This window comes from Solea solea, chromosome 2 (genome assembly GCF_958295425.1).
Source record: "Solea solea chromosome 2, fSolSol10.1, whole genome shotgun sequence".
NCBI lineage: Eukaryota > Metazoa > Chordata > Actinopteri > Pleuronectiformes > Soleidae > Solea > Solea solea.
In genome coordinates, this window is record NC_081135.1 from 18,581,440 (window position 1) to 18,608,839 (window position 27,400).

Sequence of the window (27,400 nt, forward strand, 5' to 3'; positions counted from 1 at the left end):
CTTTCATCCTTGTTTGTTTCCTGGGGCACTATGGTTGCCAGTCAATCTAGCGAGATGTTAATCAGACTCCGACATAGCTGTCTATTAGAAGGACACCCCAAATATTTAGTGAGCTATGATTATATTGAAATTTCCTCTGCCTTGAACACTCACATTGCTTTTTACATATGCACTCATCCAGGAGTGTGAGGCGGAGGCGGTTATGTAAGAAGGGATGCAGGAGGGCTTCCCCTGAGCTTTGGATAGAAAGTGAAATTAAAGTAGATGGACATGGAGTACGTGAGCAGAGAAAAAGACAGGAAATGGAGCAAAGTTGCACAAAGGTGACCTCTCTTCTGCTGCTGATGAAAAGACTGAGTTAGACAATGAAGAGGGCGCAAGGAAGGGAAACAGAGTAATTAGTGATTTATAGCAGTGATTAAAAAAGAGGAAGTCAGGCAAAGGGAAACAACAGAAGCAGAGAAAATAATACAAATGCAAAATGAACAGAATTGAAAGAGGGGTTTTTCTTTTGTCTCAGAAGAACAAAGTGTTTACCATCACCTTTCTCTTATAGATTGCAGATCTATGCAGACCACAAAAACAGCATGCGTGTCCTTGCTATACTGCTCAACCTTGGGATAACTCTGCTTTAGCACATCAGGCTGTAAAGTCAATCCCACAGCTACTCAGCCAAACAGACCATTGGCTTGATCTTTGATTGTAAAAGCCTGCCAGGCTGGCAAGTTAATCCTGGAGCGGAGTAGACCAATCAAGTTGTCAGGCCAGGCTCACCGTCAATAACACATTTAGGTCAAACACAAAGGCATGGCACTCACTTGATCTTCTAAACACATACCTTCATCATATCAGGTATATACAGCAAATATCAACTAGTTTAAGTATATATCTGTGAGTATATGCAAAGACATATGCCTTTAAATGCACCTCTTACTTAGAACAAGAAAATCAATATAGGATCTGGAATTGTGCTGGATAGCTTATACAGCTGCCTTTTTTATTGATCGCCATGTGAGCTCAGGCACTTGACAATGTGAAGCGGTAGAAAGGTTACTGAGCAGTCACCAGAACCACCCACATCTGTAGTGGCAGAGAAAAATGAACTCCAAACACAAGAACTAGACGGGGATGGAGGAAACGGCAGCGCTGAAGGATGAGGTTGGTGCTGTGGCAACAAGAGGGGTGGGTAGAAAACGAAAAATCTAGAGATCGCAGAAAGAAATAAAGAGTGATGGCAAAAAAAAAAAAAAACTGAGAAAGAAAGGCTGACAGCGAGAAGGCAGTATTTACAGTAGATTAGTTGTTATGGTGATAAGCAGAAAAGGAAAGGAAGGGATGTAGCTAGTTGTCAGGGTGATGGGGCTGCACTGCGCTACTAATGATATGTAAAAATAACTGCTTGGATATAGCCTTACCTTTGGAGGAAAGTACACTACTACGCACACACAATGATGCTCCGATGAATGCCCACAAAGACAAAGCAATGTGTTGAAGCAGGCTCCTCTCATTAGCATTTGGAGACATACTCAGATTCCTCCCCCACAGTCTCAGCATGGAGCTCACTTTTTTGTAAGTTTTGTCTTAATGAGAAATGGGAGCTGGATACACACAAACACTGCATGATCCATGTGTGTTTATTGCTACTCAAGACACTTGTACTTCTGTGATTTCCGAAGGTCTGACGACAGCATCTGAGTACATATCACTCCTTTGACAGAGGAGGATGACAGATGGCTGAGGGTAATTGTAGTTTAAATGGCCTGGAGGGGTTTCTAGAATGCTGGTCTGTGTAGTTTTGCTGCCTGTGGTATAACCTCTGGGTTTTCCAAAGGCATCTGATGTAATTACTGTCAAAGTTCAGTCAAACACAAACCTTTGTATCAAGTGTCAAATAAAAAAACAACAACTTTAATTTGAGAGATTAAAGTTGTTATAGGCTGAATTCAAGAGTCTCATCGCCAGATTTTGAAATTCAAATACATACATTTCTCCTGAGCCCCTCCCAGATGAGCACACACTCACCTCATACACCACAGATGACTCCATGTTTTTGTGATTTGTGATATACTGTGTATTTTACAGTCAGCTAAAGTACAGTGTTCACTCTGTACGATTCAAACCAGCTTTGTCACACATCATCATCAAACCATAACAGTACCAGAGTAGGATTTAGTGACATTTAGGTAAGTTTTTTCTTGCATACAACTTGACTGCATGAAAGGGGACCTGCTGTGTAAGGGCCAGTTATTCTTGATTTTTGCACGTGTATAATACATACACACAGTTCCGTTCATACTTTGACAAGAGTCCGCATCAGTAGCATTCCATGTATGCAAACCCAATCTCACATTCCATTTCAGTAGTTGGAATTTCTCATTAGGAAATTGACCTTAGCTGTTCTGAGTGCCAGCTGACTTCCTTATATAATCTCAAGGAAGTTTCCATGGTTATGGTCTTCTTCATTGTCTCTCTTGATGAAAACAAGAAATTGTTGTGCTACAGGAAGTGAGGGCAGTTGGAGTGTACGGATTGCATGGAATTAAACTGTATGTGTGCACGGATTTGTCCATGAAGACCATTGCAGAAATGTGCAAATTATGAAATGTATGTCATGCAAACCAATGCAGACCTCTGCAAATGCATACAGAGAAAGTACCAGGCCTTAGATAAAGATTTCTTTATTAAGTAATATAAAACACATGACATCATTTTGAGTCGATTGAATCAATGAAAACACAAATTTAAATAATTTGATCGCCTTGAATTTTCTTCTTCTTTCTGATGTGGCGTGGTTTCAAATGGCAATTTGGATTTGAAAACATTTACTTGCTCAGCACTAATAGGGGGGGCATCTCTCTGTCTGAACTACCTGGTAGACCAAATTTCCCCAAGGTTGAAAACAAAATGGTGCAGGAGTCTAGTTCTCTCTCAGATTACCTGATTTACATTATTACATAACCTTACAGAATAACAACTCTGACAAAGTGTCTTTAACATCACTCTACTCTTTTCTCATTGACCAATAAAGAAAAGTTAATTAATATTTTCCGATTACAAACAGCTTTTACAATATCATGAATTATTGATAACAGAAATGACTAGCGAACTCTGTTGTCATTAATAATAATAAAAATATAATATAATATAATAACATGACCAGTATCATTTTACTTATGATACTTGAGGTGATAAAAAAGCAGTTTTTCTACTGTCTACACTAAATGTAATTCTAATAGGGATTACTACCGTGGAAAAATGCCAAAACTAACCCAGTTATCACAGGAATTGTGTGATTATAATCAGAAAAGCCTAAATAAATAAGTCATTTCTGGGAAATTACATATCAAAACACACTCTGCCCCTATATCACAACCATGTAATGAGGGCTAAATTGCCTTGATGTCTATAAAAGCATCTAGTGGCAGTTCTCCTCATTAACTAAGATTTAATTACCTGGTGGGCTCTTTTTGCGGTAAATATAAAGCTGCTCATTTAACCATACTCACACACCGTTACAGCAGTGCACATGCTGAGTGTTATATTATATTGTATTCACTCGTTCCACAAACGCAAATGTTTCCTCAGCATAATTGCTTCATTATCAGTGAAGACCAGCACATACGTATCACACCACATGTCCTTCTAATAATCTGCTCACTGGAGCCTCCTCTTGCTGCACACACCATAGCTTTCACACACACACACACTAACACACACACGCACACACACGCACACACACGCACACAAACAAATTCATAAAGTGCATTACAACCTCATATGTGTAATGTCCCTGAACGTACATAAACCAGGCTGTGATGAGTCTTTAAATGTCTTTAAATGAAAACCATTAGAAAGGATTTTAAGACCCACGATATATATAAAAAAAACACTGTCTCTCCACCTGGCACAAAATCAGTGAAAACATTTACACACACACTCACTAGCCACTTTAGTAGGTTCAGAGGACACCTCATAAAGTGGCAGGAGCCTAACCCACCCAGTGTAGTCTTCTGCTGATGTAGCCCATCTGCTTCAAAGTCCAGTGTGCTGTGCATTTAGAGATGGTCTTCTGTGTACCTCGATTGTAATGTGTGGTTATTTGAGTTACTCACTGTCATTTCCAACCAGTCTGGTCATTCTGCTCTGACCTCTGGCACCAACAAAGCATTTTTACCCTGCTGCTCGCTGGGTAATTTCTCTTTTGTGGACCATTCTCTGCAAACGCTAGAGGTAGGTGTGCAGGAAATTATCAGCAGATCAGTAGTCACTCAGACCAGCCCTTTTGGCATTCACTTTTCCTTTTCGGCAAAGTGACTTTGAAAGTTTCATGAGTGTCGGACACTTGGAAACTTTCAAAGTCACTACTGATGCTCAGTTTAAACTTCAACATGACCATGTCTATACCTAAATGTACTGAAATGCCATGTCATTGGCTTATTAGATATACTGTATGTGTCATTGAGCCATTGACTATAGTGTATGTAATAATGTGGCCAAAGAGTGTGTATCATGTTGTTTTGCAGAATGGTGGCTTACAACGATGTATCTAAATTCTTGTCTTTAAAAAAACCTGATGCAATTGATGTACATGTAATATCTTACTATATATACTGTAATTCTATTCCAATATAAAAATAATAAAAAGAACTCTGATGGCTTGATTGCCTCCATATGCTGGCCTATGCAGCTGTTGAGAACCGTGCAAGAAAAACAAGCTTCCTACGTATCCACACAATGCACCATTCAGTGGCAGCCTGGCTCCCCACAAGAAAGCCATTTAATCTCCAGTACTCTGCATGTGATCAATCTCCCGGCACAGTAACTGCCGCACAGGCCATTCCTCATCATTTAGAAAGAGGTATTGACCAGGCCAGTACAGCCTCTGTACTACACTGGTGTGTTGTGAGCCAACGGCACAAAATGAACAAACGTCCAGGGTATAAAAAATATCCTCCGTTTGTTTCTATATTGCATATTTCCATTCAACAGTCAGCCACAAAGAGTAAAACCACTTACAGGTTTGATGTTGAGGTTGAATGCTGGCTGTGTACAGTACATGTTCATTAAATACAAATGTGTGTATGTCGGAGGGGCAACAAAGAAGCAAGGATGTATGTACTGTAGTACGTTTATGTATGGGCACATATTTTCTCCTGTGTTTCAAAGTTGATGTCTTTTGGGCTGCTAAGCTTTGACATATTTTCCACTTATACTTCCATCAGTGCATCATTAGTTTGATATCCCAGCTTACTGACTCACATTTAGAAAAAAATACCAAGGGCAAGTACGGCATTGCTAATGAGCATTAAAAATAATTGGCTGAGCAAACAGAGAGGCCCAAACTACTCTCGAAATTGTAGCATCATTTTAGACTCAAGTCGAACGGTTATGAGGATCAATTGTTTACCTTTAGACTGGCTGCCATCATACATAAACTTGTACAGGCTGATCTGTCAATAAACTATGACACTCTTTTCCACGAGTAGAAACGATACAATACAAGTACCTAGGAAACATCATGGGTATGATGAGACAAGCATGACAAGTAGTAGGTCTCACTGCGTCTTACTTGTGTTTTTCATTTAGCCCGCATGACAGGGGCAACGTCACAGAAACTGCAGCAGTATGATTTGTGAAACGAAAATGAGAACGCTATATCAAATACCTTAACTGACTGATTGGCTTGATTTTGTGTCGCTGTCCTCATACTTATCAGGAGGTTATTCAGGCGTCAGCTCCATCGAACCTCATCCCCCACTCTGCCTTGGGGCCATGTCAGATTTACAGTTATCCATGTCAGGCTCTTATCAGGAATTTAGAGCGGGATTTGCAGAGTCATCTAGAATACTGGCTGTATCGTGTTTTTTTATGATTATCCTGCTCAGAGAGAGAGGCCATAGTTGGGATATCACAAGTCACACAAGGAGAAACAGTCCAGTGAATACAATCACAAACACACACACACACACACACACACACACACACACACACACACATACATACACACTGCTAGGATCATTGACTCTAGCTATTCCCTGCCACATCAGGGTATGTAGACAGTGAGCTGACTGCAGAGGCTTTTGGGACACTATGCTACATTACACCAGCAGTCGCAGCTGGGAACCCTCTGTGCTGCTCTGAAGTCTCTCCTTTTTGAGCATGTGAATTAGATATTTAGTTTGTATTCATGTAAAATTCTTTGCGTCACCAATTTTCCCAGTTTCAGCTGACCACCAGCCATTCCTGATGTTATAAAAAAAGACATAATAATCAATTTTAAGCAGATTTGCTTAGATTTCTTGCAAGGGGATCCTTTTATTTATATTGCAGCTTTTATGTAGAGTCAGGAACTGTATTAAAGGCACTTGAATCAAATCAAGATCTCAATATATTTACTGTATTTAGTGCCTCAACTAGGTTAAGTGTAAGACATAGTGAGGCTTCCTCGCTTGCATTTAATCTGAGTGCAGAATGTTGTTTTCCACTGCAGCATGTTCACTCATCCCTGCAGGCTGTGTTTAAATGCCATTATTCCAGCTTACAGACTGGTCAGCAGGCCTAGGATGTGTCTAGTGATGTGTATTGTCTGGCGTTCTCATGACATTTGGATTGCATAAACGGACAAAGTGTTCATGCAGCGTTTTATTTTTATGTCTCTGTGTGGGTATGATGCTGCCGAGTTGCAGCTGTGAGCGGTTCGTAATCGGGGCATATTGTATGTTTATGGCCTGGAAGTGAGTCTAGGGCAAATGACTGCACAAAAGCTGGGCCCATGTGAACTGTTGACTCATGACGATGCACATACCCCAACTCACAAAGAGGTGACACTGATTGATGAACAGGCAATGTGTGCCCTGGCACAGCTCTAACCCTCTGCATATGGTGAACCATCAAGAAAAAAAAAAACAGGTCAAGAAGCAATTTCCGCAGTTTCTGACCAACCCAATGGATTTTAATCTAATGCATGTGAAAAACATTACTGCATAGCAGCTATAACTGTATGCAATCCTGAGGTGAGATGTCAGAAATGTGGCTAGTGTAACTCCATTAAAACTGTTCCAAGTCTGACCAGTTGTGTTTGAATTAGGTTGGTGAGGCGCCTAGTGTGCTTGCACGCTGCGACTCCGAGGCTAACATAGTTCCGAGGTTGATCGGGTTTAATTTAGTGGCTCCTATAATGTTCATCTGAGACAGGAATCACATTCTCCTGATTTCTGATAAGACCAGATCTATTCAGGAACATAATGTTCACTAAATTCTGCTAAAATTTAGAGAACAAGTGGCACATTTTCAGTCACATGCAATCTTCAAGCGAGTCAAGGCTAAGCCTTAAGGTACAGGGGATTTGATGATTTGGGGCCCACAAGATGAAAATTCAGAATAGCATCTACTGACTCTGGATGAAGCCAATATCAAAGTGCCTGAAACCTGTACTCTCTTGAATGACCACTGGGACTCCACTAGCTGCAAGTATAAAACAATTTGAATTGAAGTTTATGAGAAATGAGCTTCTGCTTCTCACTTGATTTATAACATCAGTAAACATTTTCCTGAGGAGTTAATGGTCTCAATCACTAGTTTCGGGTTTCCTTCAATACACCATGACGTCCATTTAGTAAATTATGGTCCCATGGAGAGTAAAACAGATGATAAAGCAGGGCATGCTTCTGGGGGTGGCCATGGTGTGATTGGATTGAAATACCTTTTTGGCATAATGTATACAGTGAGCAGCATTAACCATACAACATATGGTGCCATTTTGCTGCACTGCAACCAGTCATCCTATGACATCCATGGTTAATGTTCAAGTTTACAGCAGAGCAGATATTGTTCATTGCCTTTTACTTTTTTACCATCAGCCCTGGAGCAGACATGCCATGGCATATGATGCTCATATTTCACAACTATAACAATCTTCTGTGCGGTCATGCACAGAAACCTATATGGCTCAAGACCAAATCCATCAAAGGGTGAATTAAAAGGTTTAACTGAAAGTGTCTCATTTCCACAGGGCCTAGTAAATCCCCATTGTTATGATGCATGACAAACCAATGGGATGTCACTGTTCTCTGTGTATTTCAGGATGAAGCCAGGTGTATTCACAAAGACTAAGATTTTCTACGGAATACAAAGAGGAGATGTGGTTTATTCGGTTGACTGTCTACAATTTCCACTTCACCCCAAACTTCCCATGATCATTTTTCTTTTCTCTGCTGAAACTCTGATCCAGTCCAGTGAGCACAGCAATGGCAACAAGTGTTTTAAAAAATAATCCACAGAGAGGAAGAGGATGTCTGATCATTTTTTTCTCTCTATTGCTTTCAGACCTGCCCAAATCATACTAGAGAGCAAGACAGAGCTTTATATTCTGGATAGACTATGAAAATAACAAAGAGCATTTTTTAGCATTTAACATTTTCCTTTGGTGCCAAGATTGAATACATGCCTGTCTTTGATCCTCACTAAGATCATAGCTTAAGTTAAAAGTTGCCTCAGTACTTGTGTGTGTAACCAAAGTTTGTGTGTTTTTGACCAACGAGCTTGTTGGGTTGTGTTTCTGTTGCACCTGTCTTTACTATGCAATCAAAACCTGGGAGCTGCTGAGATGACAGAAGTTGCTGCAGCTTCACTGTTCACTTCATTCTTGAACAATTAAAACAAAGACAATAGATTTCCCTCACCCCTGAGTCTAAATTCATCCTGTCCTCACCAACTGATTAAGGAGCTTCATCATGGATGATTAGAGGTACTGGGTTTATGTCATAGTTGACAAAAAACAACCTAAAATAATGTGCATACAGAGTGAGTCACTGGCAGGTCTACATGCTGACGTGTCCATGGGCAAGACACTCATCCCCACGTTGCTCCTGACAGCTGTGCCGTCAGTGTATGAATGAATGGGTATGAAAGATAGAAACACTATATGAAAATGTGAGTGAATGGTTGTATAAAAACTGTAGTGTACAGCAGCTTTCGGTGGTCATCAAGACTAGAATAGCAATATATAAAGACATGCCATTTATCATTTACTGTACATTTCTGTTGTTCATCTGACCCTTTTTGCAATGCAAACAATAATGTCTTGACAGTATCTTGTTTCTGTATTGTGTTCAAATCACTAGACTTGTTTTTATTTTATTACCCATATTTAATATTCAGTAGTGTCACTTACAGTCTAGTCTGCTATAAGTTGAACAATGGGTTTGTGAACAGTCTGAGCCACCAGTTAAAGAATCCCATGTGTTGTCTGATTTAAGCGTGGCTCTTTATGGGCTTATCTCTAACAGACAGGCCAGTATTGGCCTGTTCAGGCTAGACAGGGTTGGGTTGGACCATGATGGAGAGACAATTGGAGTCTGATGGATTGACTTTGACAGCTTGTCTTCGACAAAGACCTGCTCAGAGTCTCTGGGAGTGAATCTCTTGAGGTGTCACAACAGCCTTGGTCTACCGTAGGTTGTCCAGTATATGAAACGAGTGTTTCACAGCAACAATCAGAAACTCACAACCAAATCTGTCACAACTGATACCCAATAATACAGTGCTTGGATGGTTGTCTTGTTCCCTCATTCTTAGTGACACACTGGGCATAGCTCAGACTCCATATTGAGTAATTACAGGATTTCGGAGAGCTACAAACTCTGGATACTGGGTGGGAAAAATCAATCTCTTGTTGATTTGTATTAGAACATTTTGACTCAACAATAATAACGATGCTCTTATGAATGGCTTTGACATTTAGTGGGTCAATGATAGATGCCAGAGGTGGTCATATGAAGTGAATGTAATAGCATCAGTATCTGTCCAGCTCATGAAGACAAAACATTTGAACCGCAAAACAATCTACCGGATGGTGCTTTATCAGGCAGGTAGGCAGTCACACTTTAAAATACAGTATAGTAACAATACAGTGAAAATTTTGTAATAGGGAAGTTATACTATGGTAGTACTATCTTATTTTTAAGTAATTCACCGACGTATAGCTTTGTAAGGAAAACATGACATGAGGGAGGATGAATTCCAACTTTATAACAAGGTAATTATCAATTTTCTTCCACAGACTTTTTCATGTGAAAGTGTAACACTAATAGTATCCCATTTCTCATTTCCAATCTATTTTCTGCAAATGAAGCTGGAAATAACATGGTATTATTACTACCTCTTCATTACCACATTACTTCCATGGTTATTGGCAAGGTGGAAACGGCATTAGAAATGATCATTATCTATGTTGTTACCATACTGCCATGTTAAGTGTTACCCTCATAAAAATGTATAATTCAAAATGTAAATGTTAGGGCAACATACTGTACATTAAATTGAAATTTAATAAAGGTAAAAATAGGAAAATCACAACATCTGCACTTAACATATTAAATATTAGTACTTAGTATATATCTATACATGCAAGATAATGTCTGTCTGATAATTGCATCAAAGCAAAGAAAGTGTCGGTATCCGTGTCTCAGATTACAAGCTCATCTGATTTTGATTAATAATATTTCATGTATGCAAAAGGCACAGTTTGAACATGGCATTAAAATGGCCAAACTACCCGCTGACACTCGATCACCTTTGACCCCACAGTTGGGCTGTAATATTGACTTCACTGCTATTGATATTTGACCAAAGGACCCAGTGGACCCACTTGATTGATCTTATATGCTGTCCTGATTCTGATCTATATGGACATCCTCCATGGACCAAAGCTTAAAACCACTCAGGCACTCCCACCACTATGTATGTGTGTGTAGGCATATACGGAGGATCACATAATTATACATGTGCACCCAAGCAATCACATACATTTGCACATGACACAGCTTTGACTTCACAACCCTTTCACGCAGTCAACTGTGTACAGGACAGAAATCAGGTCAAATGTGCTTCAATGCATGAATATATTCATACCTTTCTATCATTGAATGCTATTATTTTGAAGTAGAGAGTTTGTTATTGCAGCAAATTGGCCAGTAACATATTATAAACTGTAAATTGATGATTAGGTTAGGGTTAGGGTTAATAATTAAATAACACACCGAAGAAGATGTAATTTAATGGTTCAGCGAATCATTTATTTACAATTTAATTTATTTAGTGCAGATACTGTAGTTTGAGAGACGAAAAATACAAATTTCAACATTTGAATAGCTGGACTATTCTTAGGACAAGACCAATAGTTTGTCCCGTACCCTGCCCAGATAATACTTTATATACTTTATAAATACCACACCTGGGAGCTTTGCAAGGTTGTAACATCAAATGGGGTAGTGCAATAGCAATACATTTCAGTAAATGCAAGAATAGGCAACAATTTAGTTTATATTATTGCACAATTGATACTGCACCCTGACGTTGCCGGTTTTGATGTGAGTGAGTCTCCTGTTGACAACAGTAGCATTATGGATGTCAGCTGTCATCAAACACCAAAGAAGACAAACTGCCCAATGTAGGACAAATCAAGGGATAGTGAAAGGGCACATAGCTACACTCCAAAAAAAAACAGAAGGAGGGAGTAAAGCAACAATACAGATGCCAACTGCTGTAAAGAAATAAAGACGAGGAAGTAGAAGAACAGCAGCAACAGCAGCAGCAGCAGCAGCAGCAACAGCAACAGCAGCAGCAGCAGCACAGTGCTTCCACAGTGTCATGTTAGTGTTGTTAGCATTATCAATTAAATTGATATTTAATGCTGAATGGTGAGTGCATATTTGATGTACAGTTTAAAAATTAAAATAAGCACCCATTCTGTAAGTGTTTCACTTCATCAAATACAAAGTAAATGCAATACCATGGTTGGTTAAATGCAACTATTACTTTAATCTTTACTATTTTAATACTTTACTTTACTATTTACTAATCTTTAATATATAGTACATTGTTGTATTGCCACATTTACTGATACATAATGTCACAAAATACAATAGAATTATTGTTATTATTATTGTGTACATGTGTAAGAATTATTCTATTTCTTTTTTCATTGTTCAGATATTTTTTTTTCATGTACGGTGTTTCTTCGAGCAGCACATTTAATTATAAAAACAGGTGAGCTCAGACAGCCAAAACATCCCCTGATAAAGAGGCAACAGAATACAAGCAGCAAGGGCCATAAAATGCAGAGTGAAAAAAAACTGTAAGATTAGCCAGTATTAACCCAAAACTTAAGTGGATGGCAGGCTGCAAGCTTACACGGCTCACTAGAAAAGACCAGAAACATCAGAAACAGGAACATGAAGCGATTGACTGACTGTTGGTGCCACAACAGGTGGCAGAGGAAAAGAGTTTCCAGTCTGTGATCCCAACAACAAGCAAACCATCAGATGATAATGGACACTGTCCTCACTCATGTGTGTCCTGTTTAGTGACACACCAAAAACCTCCTCTGTGCTAACTATAAGCAGGGTTCCCACACCTTGGTTGACATCAAATTCAAGGACTTTTCAAGAACCAATTCTCTCAAATTCAAGGATCGAATGTGTTGACACAGCTTAAGATGGGAGGGCAAATGTAAGAGCCCATGGTGTCCACTTTTATTGATTTGCAGCACACTCTGCATCTGGTCAAGTGATTGTCCTTGGGATATTGGGCAAGCCAATCTTTGTCATTTTCTTTGGTGAGCCAGAGATCTTGGAATTTGCATTTAATGTAATGTAATGTCCTCTCTTTCGGTTAACGTTACTCATTGTTCTGCATGGAAACTCAGTGGCAGAGAAAGAGAGAGAGAGAGAGAGACAGCGCTAGTAATTAGGAAACAATGTTTGTTCTGTGTAGGCCTCGTGTACGTACATCAAGCAATGCAGGGCACATGAGACGGTAGGTATCAACTTAACTTTTTTCTTGCACAAATCTCAAGCACTTTCAATGGCACAAGGACTACACTGGATGTGGCCCCCCGTGGCTGGGGTCAATGTAGAGTGTCTAATTAAAAGTGGGTACTTTGCTCAGGGGTAACCCAGGCAAATAATTCAATTTAAAAATACAATTAAAAAAAATAGTTTTAACAGGATCATACCTGCCTTTAAAGATGATGTCTGCATACAAAGTAAACATAATATTGGATAAGACCTACATTTTCTTTGTCAATTGCAGTTTGTCTTCACAATGTTTTAAGAGTCTCCTCTACATTCATGTTATGAAAAGTATCTTAAAGTACCTTAAATCTCTTTGCTTTCCATTTTCTTGTTTGACCTTTGCATTTGTTCACGATTGATGCTCAATTTGCTGGCATTTAGAGTTAAAATGAGTTTCACATTAACCCTCGATGACCCAGTCTCTGATAACCTAATTGCTTGGCGGCAGTAACTCTCTAGATTGAGGTCCAGCTAATTCTATTAATCAATGCATACCTTTATATTACATTGATTTAGTGAACATAAACTTAACTTAATCAGGATATACAGTACCTGCTATGTAGTTGTCAAGAGACATGATAATGTACCAGTTGCTCCACATATAGATACTATCTATCATTTTTATGAAGTCCTTGATGTTACCGGAATTTAAGCAATCAATTTCATCCAAAAAGGTGGAATGTTGCCAGAGCTCAACAAATGTTTCCTCTTTTAATAGTTCATCATGTAAAACCATGTTTACATGTGGGTACGCATTGGTCAACATAACAGCGATCACAAAACGAATCATGACATGTTAAAAAAAGAATCCATCATGCTCGTCTCTCACTTTGAATGTGAAGAAGCATTGCATATTATGCAGCATCGGTTGTCATCTTTTATGACACACTCCTCAAGAGAAAAAGGTTGATTGATGCACATGATGAATATTGATTGTTTCTGATCCCACCTGACCCCCGTCGCCTTTTGTGTTTCTTATAATCAAACTGATATTGTGTGGTCTGACCCTTGCATTACACAGAAGTGGGGAAGACACCATGCTTTGTAATTTACACATGTGGATAATATCGTTATTGATATTAAGTCAGGGCCACACGGTTGGTGTAGTGGTTAGCACTCTTGTCTTTGCAGCAAAAAGAACCGGATTCACGACTCGGTTGGAACATGTTTGCATGGAGTTTGCATGTTCTCCCCGTGTGTGCAAGGGGTTTTCTCTGTTGTTCTCTGGTTTCCTCCCACAGTCCAAAGACATGCAGATTTGGGGATTAGGCAAATTGGATAATCTAAATTGACCATAGGTGTGAGGGTGGATGGTTGTTTGTCTCTATGTGGCACTGCGATGGACTGGTGACCTGTCCAGGGTGTACCCCATCTATTGCCCTATATCAGATGAGATGGACACAACACCCCTATGACCCTCTTGTAGAGGATATAGCGGTAGAAGATGGATTGATGCATATTATGGTATAAAATGACCATGATGTGTCATCAGAGATTAAGGAAACAAGAAATTGAGATACTGGTTTCACTGATAACAATGGTGACACACAGGTTGCACAGGTTGCCTTAAATTTCATTAGTACACCTAAAAAGCCCGTCTAAAAACATCTCAACCAGAAAAGAAGAAAATGAGAATCTGCAGTAAAAATTCTTTTAAATATGGATGCTTGAAAGCAGAGATAATAACTTCCGCCAATATTAGCTAACCCTCTTCCTCCATTAGTGTGTTATTTTATTCACACATTGCATGAATTACACATTGCTGCTCTAAAGCAGACACACTTTCACTCTTAATCGTCATGTGTTGCTGACATGAGACAATTAACCAAATAGATTTAATGTTTATAAATTAAAATAGACAGTGGGACAGTTATGTATGCGCATGAACAGAGTGTAACAGGTTATAAGTGCGAGTCCATGATTAGCAAAGTTTTTGTCAGTGGCAGCCATTCTCCAGTGTATTGAATGCATTAAAGCAATCCTTACCTTTCTGGCATGTCCCACAGCACGAAAAATTTGAACATGAACAACTCCACCTCCCTCAAAGTCCCATCCTCTCCCCCCTGCCTGTGACGTCTGACACTCCCTCCTCCCCCCACGTGTGAGGTGATAATGTGAGGCACCGGTAAGTGAAGTTTTCGCCGTGAGAGCAGCTGGGGGTGAAAGTGACGGCTCGCCTCGGTCAGTCATTGTCAGGTCTTCGCCTTTCCTTGCTATCTCTCACAGAACACTCTACCACTCGCAAGTTGTGACAGCGGTACACGACGCTGCGACAGATGACAAACAGGAAGCTCGGTCCAATTTTATTTGGACTAAATAAAATGATTGGTGAGACTTTTATCAGAAATATATGAGAATTACATAATGATGAGTTTCAACACTTGGTGGGTTTCTTTTAAATTTGTGCCATATGCTTATTAGGAGCAATTTAAGATTACAAAAGAAAAGTGTAAAAATGCCAGAAAGGTAAGGATTGCTTTTACCGATTTAAACAGTAAAGTTTGCTGCTGTACTTATTATTATATATTGCACAAGTGTGCCATGAGGTACAATTTTAGCAATAACCAATAATATAAGACTTTTCACAAGATAAGCATGATCCATTAGTAGCAATATTAATTCTTAGCTGTTAACAGTAAATAACTCAAAAAAAGGTTATGGTGATCAAAGCTTCAGACTGGAAGCAACACCAAACGAGGGAGGAAGCAGTGTGTTAAATACCTGAGCCTCTCTTGGAGACCACCTTCACACTCCTGGACAGCGTGATGTACAGCAGGATCAGAAGAGGGCTGGGAGGTCTCATCTTCCCCCCGTCCTCACAGCCTGAAAAGACAAAATAGAAGATCCATCAGTCACCCCTTGTAAATGTGATCAAGTATCTCCTTGTCTGTACAAGACAAGAGTCAATGTCAGTGTGGATGGATGTTTTGTTACAGACCAAACACTGGATCGAGCAAGCGCGCGCACACACACTCACAGACACTAATGTAGAAACATTTGCATGCCCACGTGATCACTCACACACACGTGGACACTCAGACCAACACACCAATTTCAACATCTCCCTGGAGAGTCTTTCTTGTAATGATTTCCTCTCACGATAGCAATTGAGACAAGTTATCATAGTAAGGATACATCTTATAAGAAACCGTTCCCTAAGATGCTGACAAATCAATAAAGAAATAATTACATGTGTAAGAAACACCACTTTTAATCACCTGCAAGGCGAGACCTTAATGGTAATTGCAAATCGTCACCTTGTGACTTGAAGAGACAAAGGAAATACCCACAATATACCTTATTGGCTCATACATTCAATTATTTGATGAAGGTGACTCATTCCCGTGTCCTGGTCTTCTCTGAGTAAATGACTTAATCCAACATGTAGTTATTACCCTTTAAAAGGCAGCTCCTGAATCACGTCCAGTGCCACTGTATTTATGGTAAAATTAAAAAAGGAAAATAACAGGAACAATGTTCAATAAAAAAGAGTCAGTGAGACAGCCCATGATGACTGCTAGGTAATTGGCTTAGCTCAATATATAGATAAAAAAAAAGGGAGGAAACACCCAGTCTGATTCTGTCAAGATCTCCGCTATGCTTTGCCACCTTTGCTAGCACCTCTAAAAATCACAAATGTTATGAAAACTTCATGACTGGTGCAAGTAACTTCCTGTAGTCTTCACTCATTGCTTCACAAGTGATTCCAGCCAAGTCATTTTATGAGCACATAAACCCCAATAAAATCAGTAAAAGTAATTTTTACACCTTAGTTTTTTTTTAATTAAACACATGGACATACACGCTTGTAGCATTTTAATTAGTCAGCATGAGAGAAGCTGGTCTTTTTTCCAGTCTTCACGCTAAGCTAAATTAGCCAACTGCTGGCAATACCTTGTAAAGTATATTTTTATTTACACACTGCACATGTGTCATTAGTCTGCTCAAGAACTTAACTCTTGGAAATAACTTTGATAAATATTTCGGTGACATTTTTTTCTTTAAGATTGGTAGAGATCCATTATGATATAAGAGATATAATCAAAGCTCTACTAAAGCTGCCAGTCTGTGTTTAAAAGGACGAGGTACACACTCAACAACTTCTGTCAGTCTAACTAATGGCAAATTACCCAGAACACCAGAAAGAAGAAGACGGGACCCTGGCTTTTGATGACAGAAACTAAGAGCACCGGAGCCAAATGGAGCTGTGGAGTCTGCAGCAAGTCACGTGCACTCCAGATTAGCATAGCTAATGAAAGGAGCCTCTCTCGGTGTGTTTACACGACACATGTGAGGCCCGCTCTGAAAAGAATCCTTTCACTTCTCTTCGATCACATTATACTTGGAAACAGTGTTCAATCGATTAGCACCGCTCTGCCAATAACATTCTGGCAAGCACCGCAACTGAAGGATCGGTGTCTCTTTGTTTGGATAAAAGGCATTTGAAAACACTGTGGCTTTAACCATAGTTTAACTCATTGCAGTACATACCCAAACCTCCAACCAGAATACAGATTTGAGTTGTGTTTCGTCATGTTGTATATTTCTCCTTTTAGGGTGTATTCACATTAGCGGGATGTGGTTGAATGTATCCCCATAGACAGTACAGTTAATTTGGGTAGCTGTGAACATAGTCCAAGACCTCCGATGTAGACCAAATGACCAAACTCTAGTCAAACTGAAAGTTTAGCATTTGTGGCTACAGCCTCACTGTTGTCATTTACATCCATAAGTGAGAAAGGGGGGAACAGCACCTTCAGTTAGTGAGGTTAGGGCCCACAGCAGGAGTGAGGTTAGGGTTAGAGCTAAAAAAGACAGGACTAGGCAGTAAATAACAGACAATGATTAATAAATAAAAATTAGTGTGTCACATGGTATCGTGTGTAAAAACACGGGAGTCAAACCGTGTCGATCACACCAAAGTTCAGTGTTTTAACCACTTAGCAAACTGCCGGTGGAAACCTCATCCAAGCTACTTGATGACCACACCTTAGGTACCAAATTGCTGTTATCTATACTACCACTAGGGGGCGCCTATTTAAGAAATACACCTATGGGTCACAATTCCTGCATATGACCCATAGTTACGTTTCATTGGTAGCTCAGCTAGCTCAGGACTTTCCTGCCCACGACTGAGAAACAGCAGGGAGATATGCTTTCATGTCCATGGGTGACAATGCTAGCTGTGCTAGGGTGGGGTAGCTCAGTCGTTAAGACTGGTACCCTGTGTGCAGGGTGTGCAAAAGACTTCATGGTCGCAAGTTCAACTCCACCCCTGGCAGGTTGTACTCAATTCCCTTGTAAGTCAATTCGGATAAGAGTGTCTGCTAAGTGACATGTAATGTAATGTAACGCTACATGTGATGTGGAGGAAAAAAATTAGGGCCTTCTAAAGACGAAAAATGGATGCCGTTTAACAGTATAAGTCTTCTGACTCTCTTCCGACTTTCACTGATTCACCTCCTGGTTCTCTCAGCTCCTCACTGGGGAATGTGGATGAGAACACAGAGGCTGTAGCTGTTCACCACCACTGCCCTTCAGTCAATTGCTGGCCTTCAGGGCATGCTGCTCATCTCTAGAGCAGCAGGGAAGATGAACCTTAACCAGCCAATGTTCCATGATGCAGGAATTGCAAGGTACTGTATTTGTCAATTTATCTTTCATTTGAGATTTGCCCTTGTAACAGTGAAATGAAACAGGAAATGCTGTTACACTGTGGTTCTGTCCAATCAGAAGTAAATAGTGTTGTCCCTACCCCTTCCATAATTTGAAATGTTTGAAATTGTGTTTTTTGTAATGTTGTTTTTCCTGAAATGTTGTTGTGTTTTTTGTAATGTCCTTTTTTCTGAAATGTTGTTGTGTTTTTTGTAATGTCGTTTTTCCTGAAATGTTGGTGTGTTTTCTGTAAAGTCGTTTTTGTCTGAAATGTTGGTGTGTTTTCTGTAATGTCATTGGGTTTTCTGTAAAGTCATTGTGTTTTCTGTAATGTCGTTTTTTCTGTAATGTTGTTGTGTTTTCTGAAATGTTGGTGTGTTTTGACCTTCAGGGCCACTGTATCAACCAGCTGAAAAATTAACCAACGTGTCTTCAGGTGCAGACCAACAAAGACAACATATAGTAATTGACATGAGGATGAGTAACAAGACTAGTAGGCTACAAAGGAGGGACTGGCAAAAAAAAGAAGCCAAGAAATGGGAGACCAAGAAATAGTATAATCGAGCCATGTTGTAGTCCAACTAGGCAGTCCAACTAGCCAGGCAAAAAGAAAACTTAAAATCGATGTATGTCTGACCAATGGAGGCTTCACTGCCTCTGCAGGCAACTATTCCATCCTCATTTGGAGCAAACTTCAATCGTGCTAAAGCGATAACTAGTGCTGTAGCTGTGTTTGTAGCATCAAACATGCAGCCTTATTCTGTGTTACATTCATACATAATTAATAATTCATACATTTAAATTTGACAATAAGACCTTGGTGTGGTACGTTGCAAACAGATGATGGACATTATATCACTCATGCCACTGTATAAAACAATTTAAAACATAAAACCAGTGATCCTATAGACAGTAGTAGTTTAAAAATATAGTTTAAAAATAGCAGACTCATCTGTGCTAAAAGAGAGAAAAAAAGATTGAGAATCCAATCGAATTGTGACCTTAAAAAAGAAAATTTAATTGAATCAAGGATTTGGAGAATCATGACACTCCTATACAAATTAGATCGAGTATAGCTTTTGTGGTTGCTGTGTTGTCTGAAGAAAGACTCCACTGCCATATAATTTAACATCATCTCATTCTACTTCCGGGTCAAAGACCAGGGAGGACATTTTTGGTGCATGCGCAGAACACCAAGTCTGAGTATACGTGCAGTATATGGAGGAATCAGATGATGAATCGCATTAACCTGGTATGTTAGTCTGACTGAGACTAGCTCAATTTTAGTTGGACTAATGTGTTTAGATGATATTAAGAAAACCAAATGATTGCCTTAGTCCGACTAAGTAAACACACTGAATGGCAAACCAATAATTTCCCATAGCTACTAAAAATAAAGCTTGATTCTTAACCCTCTTCTCAAACCTGACTCAAACAAATGCAATGCACCAACATCTAATAATTTCCAGGTTGCTGATACAAGCTGGTTTACTAACAAAAGTGAATGACTGTTTTGTTTTTTTCTACATTTGTGTGGTGCAGAGCTGCTTCTCCATCACAGCCAGATTCAGTACAACCATGTCAGCGACCCTCCTCTGAGTCCCAATCATGTCACATAGTCACAACCTCAGCAGGCTCAGGGTCTTGCCAGCCATGACATCAGTGGTCTGCCCTCTTTACTCACTGTGCACCATGTATGACCCCTGTGAACACCCTGTACACGTCCCCTCCCTCTCTATCAACCCCCCACTCCAGTCCCTGCATCCTCCCTAAAAAGAAGCTGTATCTGTGATGCTGAAGTGATCAAAAAGCAACTTCTGAGAGTTGAAAACGAGGGGAATTGACTCAAACAAATATAGACTCAAAGAAGCCTCAGTGAAGAAGCCTTTTCAACAGACTCAGTTTAGTGTTCGTACAACATGTCACTATGTCAGGCTTTGTTTTTTGCCAATAATAGAGAAGTCAACCTTATTGTCTTTAAAAAAAAATCACTCCACTCTCCACCTGAATGCCTTTTGTCATGCTCACACTGTTTGGAAAAATACACCCTTAATGAACATTTAAGGATTATTCTCTCACAAGGCCATGCAGGCCCAATGAACAAGTTTATTTAAACTGTACATGAAAAACAACTCTGAGTATAATTGACTCATCTAACCTTGTCTGAAGTATCTGAACACAACCAAACAGTTATATTGTTTCCAGGGCAACAATCTTAATGATGCTGACTGAGCTGCTGTTGCTCAATGGAACTGAAATGTCCCCATCATTTTTCGAAGCAAATTCAAAGTGTATAAAAAAGATGGACTGAATATCTTAAAGAGTACAAAATCAAGTAGTGCGTGCATATTTTCACATTGTCGCTATGCTTGTGTAATTAACAGCCTAGCTTTTTCTCTGAGGCGTCAGGAGCAGGTGTGTCACACAGGCATGGCGTGCTACCCACGCTCCAGCGATGCATGAGGCATGCACACTTCATGACACACAGTAGCAGACATGCCATTTGCCTGCTGCTTCTTACCAGAAAACAAGGGACATAGCAGAGGACTTCCTGTTGATTTACTCTGACAAAGGAACAGAGGAATTTAGTGTTGCTCACACACTCTGTCTCCTAGATGCGGGTTGTCTCTCTACTGCTCTGCATGTGTACACCAAAACTCTGCGAACCTTTCTTTTATTCTAGTTTTTTTTATCTCTCTAGAATGAGAAGAATGTGCAAATACACAGATTATAGCCAAAAACCAAATATATGGTTTTCCAGTTTTTAGTCTTGCTATGGTGTGCAGTTATTCAAAAAGAAAGCCCAGCCATCTTGGCATAGTTAACTGTGATCATGTTATTTAGGGGTTTCATCCGATTTTGAAGGCAGCCTGCACTGAGGTCTTGGATCCATGACACCTTTTTTGCATGTACAAGGCTGTACTAGGGCTCTGTACTTTGACAAAACAGCAGATTATTAAATCACCTATGGTAAATTAAAGTGAACCACAGTAGTTGAGTTCTATGTTTGTAAAGTAATTGACTAATTCAGATTAATTAAAAGAATAAAACTGCCTCGCTTATTCCATACTGTACTGTACTATAAAACTAATACACTTAAATAGCCAAATGATGTACTATTCAAACATCAAAGGATGTAAGAAAAGAGCATGTCTGCCTGTATCTTATACATGCCTGCTGAGTGCAAGGGAGAAGATGGAGTAATAGTAATAACACAGAACTGCATGTGTACCATTTCTTTGTATATAATGAATACAGGCAATTAAACTTTCTTTCTCATGCTCATACCAAGACCAGTGGTGTGTTTTGATCAATATTGCATGAGTAATAACTGCTAAATATTGCATGAGAACTTGGCAGGTGGAATACTCGACTAAATTCAGCTTATAACCCTAGTGTCATGAGATGGGAATATACAATCTATTAAACAATACATTATTGATATGATGGATAAGCCAGTGCCTGTGTACAAAATAGCCTTTAAAGCCATTCCCTCTGATGTGCAATTAGACACAAAAGAACAGAAAAGTGAACGTTTGTTTGCAGGAGCAAATCGACATTCTCATCTAGTCTTTCTCCGTCTCCAAATTTGGCTAAGACAACATCCAATGTAAAAATGTGTAGCAGTATAAGCACTACATCACATAAACACAATGAGTGAGTGAGTCATAGGTGTTTCTGTGTGTCACTGTGTCAAAGAGATACATGCTGGGATTCCTAGTAAATGGCAGAGCACATTAGATTACTCTACCTGTTCCTGCTTCTGTGCCATGTGGCTTGTGTGTGTGTGTGCTCTGCTGTGTGCCAGATGTGTCACACAGTGAGCCAGATCCCATGAATATTATTCCACAGCCGTGTTGTGTATCGCTATCTCAGAAGCTTGGTGGTCAGCCGGTTGAGTATTTGTTGAAACACATTTGACCGCTTTTGACTATGGTTAGCTGTTATTAATCTCCAGAGGATGGACATAGGTGGTTGGATTTAACAAGCAAGGTGCATTAAGCTCTGCCCTGCCCCAGTCCCAACATGCACCTCTTCACTGAGTGAGATTCATTACCACAACTTTCTGAGCCAATCCACACCCCACTGTTCTCCTGACCTCAAACGTAGACACACAGACACTGTGCATGCACTTAAAGTCTGCATTTGAGCACATAACATTCAATGATGTGTACATAATAATTAATCAGAGGAACACCAAGGCAAAAAGCAATTTGCACTCGACTGGTCAAGAATTTGCGCACATATTCCACCAGCAGTGAAGCATTTTCCTCCAGTTGTTGATGCTCTGCCCCCTGTGTCCAGGCCCACTGTCAGTTGTCCAAGGATGACTGGCTGCAGAGACACTCTCCTGCTGCCTTTGATGGCATGTAGGCGCCAAACATTCTCCTTACCCATCTGCCATTTAGTGTGCACAACCCACTGCAGGCAGCCCAGCCACAAACAATTCTCAGATACTGTACACTGACAGCCACACAGAGACTGACAAAGATTAGGGATGTCACGATACTAGAATTTTAAATTCCATACTGGAAGATATGCTACACCGTAATCAATAACGTGAGGGGTATTGCGACTTTTTGTCTTGTTGGTGGTCAACTTTTCTCAGCTTCAATCTGGGATATTAATAAATACACAACACTGAGACACAAATAATTGTGTTATCCTGTTAAATAACACTGTAAATCAAAGGATGTTCTTGACAATCCTAGCACACGTACAGCATTCATATTCAGATTTATGGATTAATGGTATAGTTACAATATTAATCTATACAATCAAACTTTTTTAACTCCTTTATGTATTCAGCTGCAGTAAAATTAGTTCTCCCAATCTGTTATTACATATTGGTGTAAGAGGCAGTTTAGCAAACATTTTGAGAAAATCTGTTGATCTTTTGAAATCAGAGTTCATAAATATCATCATGCATGACTTGAATCATGGATTTCATGTGAACTCAAGTCTAAAGCTGGCTTTCAAATACAGAGTTTTTTAAAATCCTAACAGATTTTGTAAATAATCGTATAAAACACAAATACATCATATTAGACTGCATTAGTTCTGTTCTATGGCAAACCATAGAATAAAGTGAGTATGGTATATTGTATGAGAATATCAAATCAATGTTAACTTGACTATTATAAAAGAGCCTTGATAGAACTGCGCCTGCATTTAAAGAAGATGCTATTCAAGTTACAGTATTCAAGTGTGAAGTCTTGTACTGTATTAATCTCTATCTTATGTTTTTCTTTGTACTGCATATATCACTTCTACAACACAAGTGAAAGGATTATCTTTACAATAAAATAAGAAAGTCTTGTGGTGAATATATAAGCAACAGGAATGAGAATTATAGTGTTGCTAAGTATACAAAAACTGCCACAAATGCTTATTGATTTGTTAAAGTGATCCTTATTTTATCAGGCTTAGAACATAATGTCCTTCATTTGCCAAATTGCAGTCTGATATTGACTGCAGTTAGAGGACATTTCAGTGTAATGCCAGCACAATTCTCGAAATGTGCAAATTTCTACAGATAGTGAAACATTTTTGCCTCCAACATTAAGGGCCATTTAAGTGGCTCTTGATTTAAAATCCTATGATTTGGAAGAATTTGGGAACACTTGTCAGACTCAATGATAATGACAGCTCTTGAAGCATCTCAATTTGCACACACTATGTAATTTTGTTTTAAAACCATACCTGACTCTGAGTTTTGCTCCTCCAGCAGAACATAGTTCACGTTCACGTTCACCTATAATGGATTTGTAATGACTGATAGAACAAAGATAACTTCAACCAAGAAAAACGAATAACTAACAATTGTCAAAGGACAAAAAACGGAACTACATTCTATCAAAATGTATCTCCATATTTATATAGGACCTATTTCCACATGGTCCTAAACAGTTTCTTTGATTATTCAGCATCAAGAAAAAAAAAAAAGTTTGGCCTTTAAATGAGGGAATATACTCATTGACCTATAATGTGTGCCATAGGCATAATACTAGCCAGTACGAAACCATGCCTGCAACACCATGTAAAGCAGTGACCTGCATCTCCACATGAATAGCAGAGGCAGCACAGCCATCAGCCACTACTGTATAACAGCCAGTGTCCGCCACAGCTGAGAAGCTGTAAAATGTCGCCTCAAAGCTAAAGCGATCAACCTCAAGAACATGGCAACCAACTGCAAACCTGAGGGATAACTTGATTTCTATGGCAATGCGAAAAAACTCTTATCAATACAGTGAGGTTACCACATATTACAGTGACTTCAACCATGGAGGGTGGTGATTGGCCACATACTGCTGGAGCTTCTCAACAGACGTAGCAGCAACACTATGAGAAACCAGCAGCCACTGTATATAGTGCAAACAAAATTGCCATATGTTGCAAAAAAAAGCACTGCAGCAGTGATGAAAAAGTGAAATGTGCATGCGGTAAATTTCATGAAGGAAAAAAACAATACATTTGAAATGATCCCATCGTGGCGAGCCTGCAGCTGTGAAATATGCTAGATGTGCCTCTATTACCAGTTTATGGAAAGACACTGCAGTCCATCCGCTCAAATGGAGAGGGTTTCTTTTTTTTTTTTTTTTTAAACAAAGCTCCCCAAAGACTGGAAATGCTGGCCCGAGCGGTTTTCAGCTGGAATGTGCATTTACGTTTGGTATCCATGACAGAGTCTATCCCATTGTCTAGAGGAGCCATCATGGTCGCAATGGAGCCTAAATGAGGCCAATAATGATTCTCTGCTCAGTCCCCTGAGTCTTGCCTGTTTAAAAATCGATTCTCTGGTTGACTAGGGACAGGCTGGGAGTAGAAAGAACAGGAAGAAATGAAGAGGAAAGTGGTGGAAGGAAGATACCACAAGAGAAAAATCCAACCATACAGTCAAATATATACTTGCTATACTTGTATTTGACAATTTTACAACTGGGATTTTTTTCCCCCCCACTGTTTTTCAAATAAACCTAATTGAACCATCAAATTATTCTGTTGTTGTTTGTCCTTTCGTTCAAAAATAAATATTAAAATCAAACACTTCGGTAGAAATCATGAGATAAAATATGTCCATAAAAGAATAACTTTTAGATAGACATGTCTATAAAAACATACCGTATGGAATGATTGTTCTGCTATAGATTATAAATTGCTTGTCTGGTCATGTCATAGAGTAGCAGCCTTTAATATTACATATTTCCTTAAGGTGTTAAGTTTTTTTCAGAATAGACAGAAAATCAATTGAACAAGCCATGGTGGTATCCTTTAACTGTTTCTGAGGGAGTGGATTAATATAAACATCTGACTGGAACCTCATGTACCAGTTATTCTGATGAAGTTGGGTCATTTAAAAATCTAACCGGAGCAGATTCTACACATAAGCCCTTGCATATACTGCATCTAAAAAAAATCAGTGTGCAAGATAATTAGTATGGAACTGAGAAGTCTGCGATGTTATCTCATGCAGGCTGTACTTATAGTGAATAATATAATATCATATAAAATATAGTGAAAAATGTACCTGCAAAGTCTTGTAAATGTCATGACCTCTGATACTTAAACTCTCATGGAGCTTTAGATAACTTTTAGTAGTAATTTTTGGCCATGGTGGTGATTATTTATACGATACGCGGAGACACATGACATATCCTAGGAAATATGTGTACTTTGTGTTGTTTCAATTAAAATAAAGTGCAGTAGCCTACATGGGAGAGTGTAACCGTGTTAAACCATTGATACACTCTTTCACTACTCAGAGACTTTCATCTTGGGAGAGATGGCAGCGTCACAATTCCTATCTTGAAGTGAAAGTGGTTTGTCAAAGAAACACAGCTAGAGATGTCTTTTCAGTGAAAAATACAGTTTACTTTTAGAATCGATTAATATGTCGATTATTGGAAATCATGATGGTCTCAATTGTCTTTTCAGTTTACTGTTTTTTTGTTTGTTTTTTGTCAAATGGAGCCAAGAAACCAGAAAATATTCACATTTAAGAAGCTGAAAAATCACAAAGCTTGTATTAATTGTTAAGAAAACCCTCTAAAACCGATTCATCGATTATCAAAAAAGTTGACAGTTCATTCAGTCATCAATTAACAATCGAATAATCGTTGCAGCCCTAATGGTTACCTTAACTGTAACTGTAACACCTGCAAACTATAACAGTATGGCAAGCTAAAATAACACTGGACACCAAGTCTACTCAAAGCAGTATTTAAAACATACACGCACTGCCTCAATCTGTCCCTGCTGGGTCTCTCTCCTTCTCCTCCTCCCCCTGCACTTGATGTGACTGCTTCTGCACCTGATGTCGCTGACTGCCCTACACCCGCTGCTGAGGTGGAACTTGTAATTTTAGCGCATTTTGCTGCGTCCACATGCCGGCTTTTAAGCCTTTTTTTCTCTGTTTCGCTGCGCCCTGCAAGTGCTTTTTATCCACTTCCGTCCACTTCAGACACTCACTTCTCTCCAACTCTGGTCGAACTCATATTGGCTGAATTTGATAACCTGGGGAGGGGAGGGGCGGGCCGAGGAGGAAGGGGAGAGCTTTCATTGGACCTGCCCAATGTCCTTCAAGAAAATCAACGAATGGACGGCGTCTCGTGTTTCAAATACCGTCGCGATTGACAAAAATGATTTATAATATACTTTTTTGATTAAACGCAATTGCGCGATACGGCCGATGGCCAGTCCAAGCCTGCTTTAAATTTAGTTTCCACATTTTTGTATAAATGGATGTGGAGCATATTTTCATTGCTCGTGACTTTGAGTTCTGTGTTTCTGGTTTTCTCTACTTACCTTGTGTCTTCTTAGTTTCCTGTTTTATTGTGTAGTTCTTCTGAGTGTGGGCCTTGTCTAGGTTTGTCTCCTGTGTTTGTCCCATT

At 39.4% G+C, this 27,400-nt stretch overlaps 1 protein-coding gene across 5 annotated transcripts in view; it reads right to left on the reverse strand.

Annotated features, from left to right (window-relative positions):
- Positions 1-27,400, reverse strand: part of il1rapl1a (interleukin 1 receptor accessory protein-like 1a) — a 172,420-nt gene that overhangs the window by 131,091 nt on the left and 13,929 nt on the right. For all 5 annotated transcript variants that reach the window (XM_058623087.1, XM_058623085.1, XM_058623083.1 and 2 more), the window contains exon 2: positions 15,576-15,677. In XM_058623087.1, coding sequence (XP_058479070.1) covers positions 15,576-15,657 — 82 coding nt within the window. In that variant the 5' untranslated portion in view covers positions 15,658-15,677. The remainder of the gene's footprint in view (positions 1-15,575; positions 15,678-27,400) is intronic.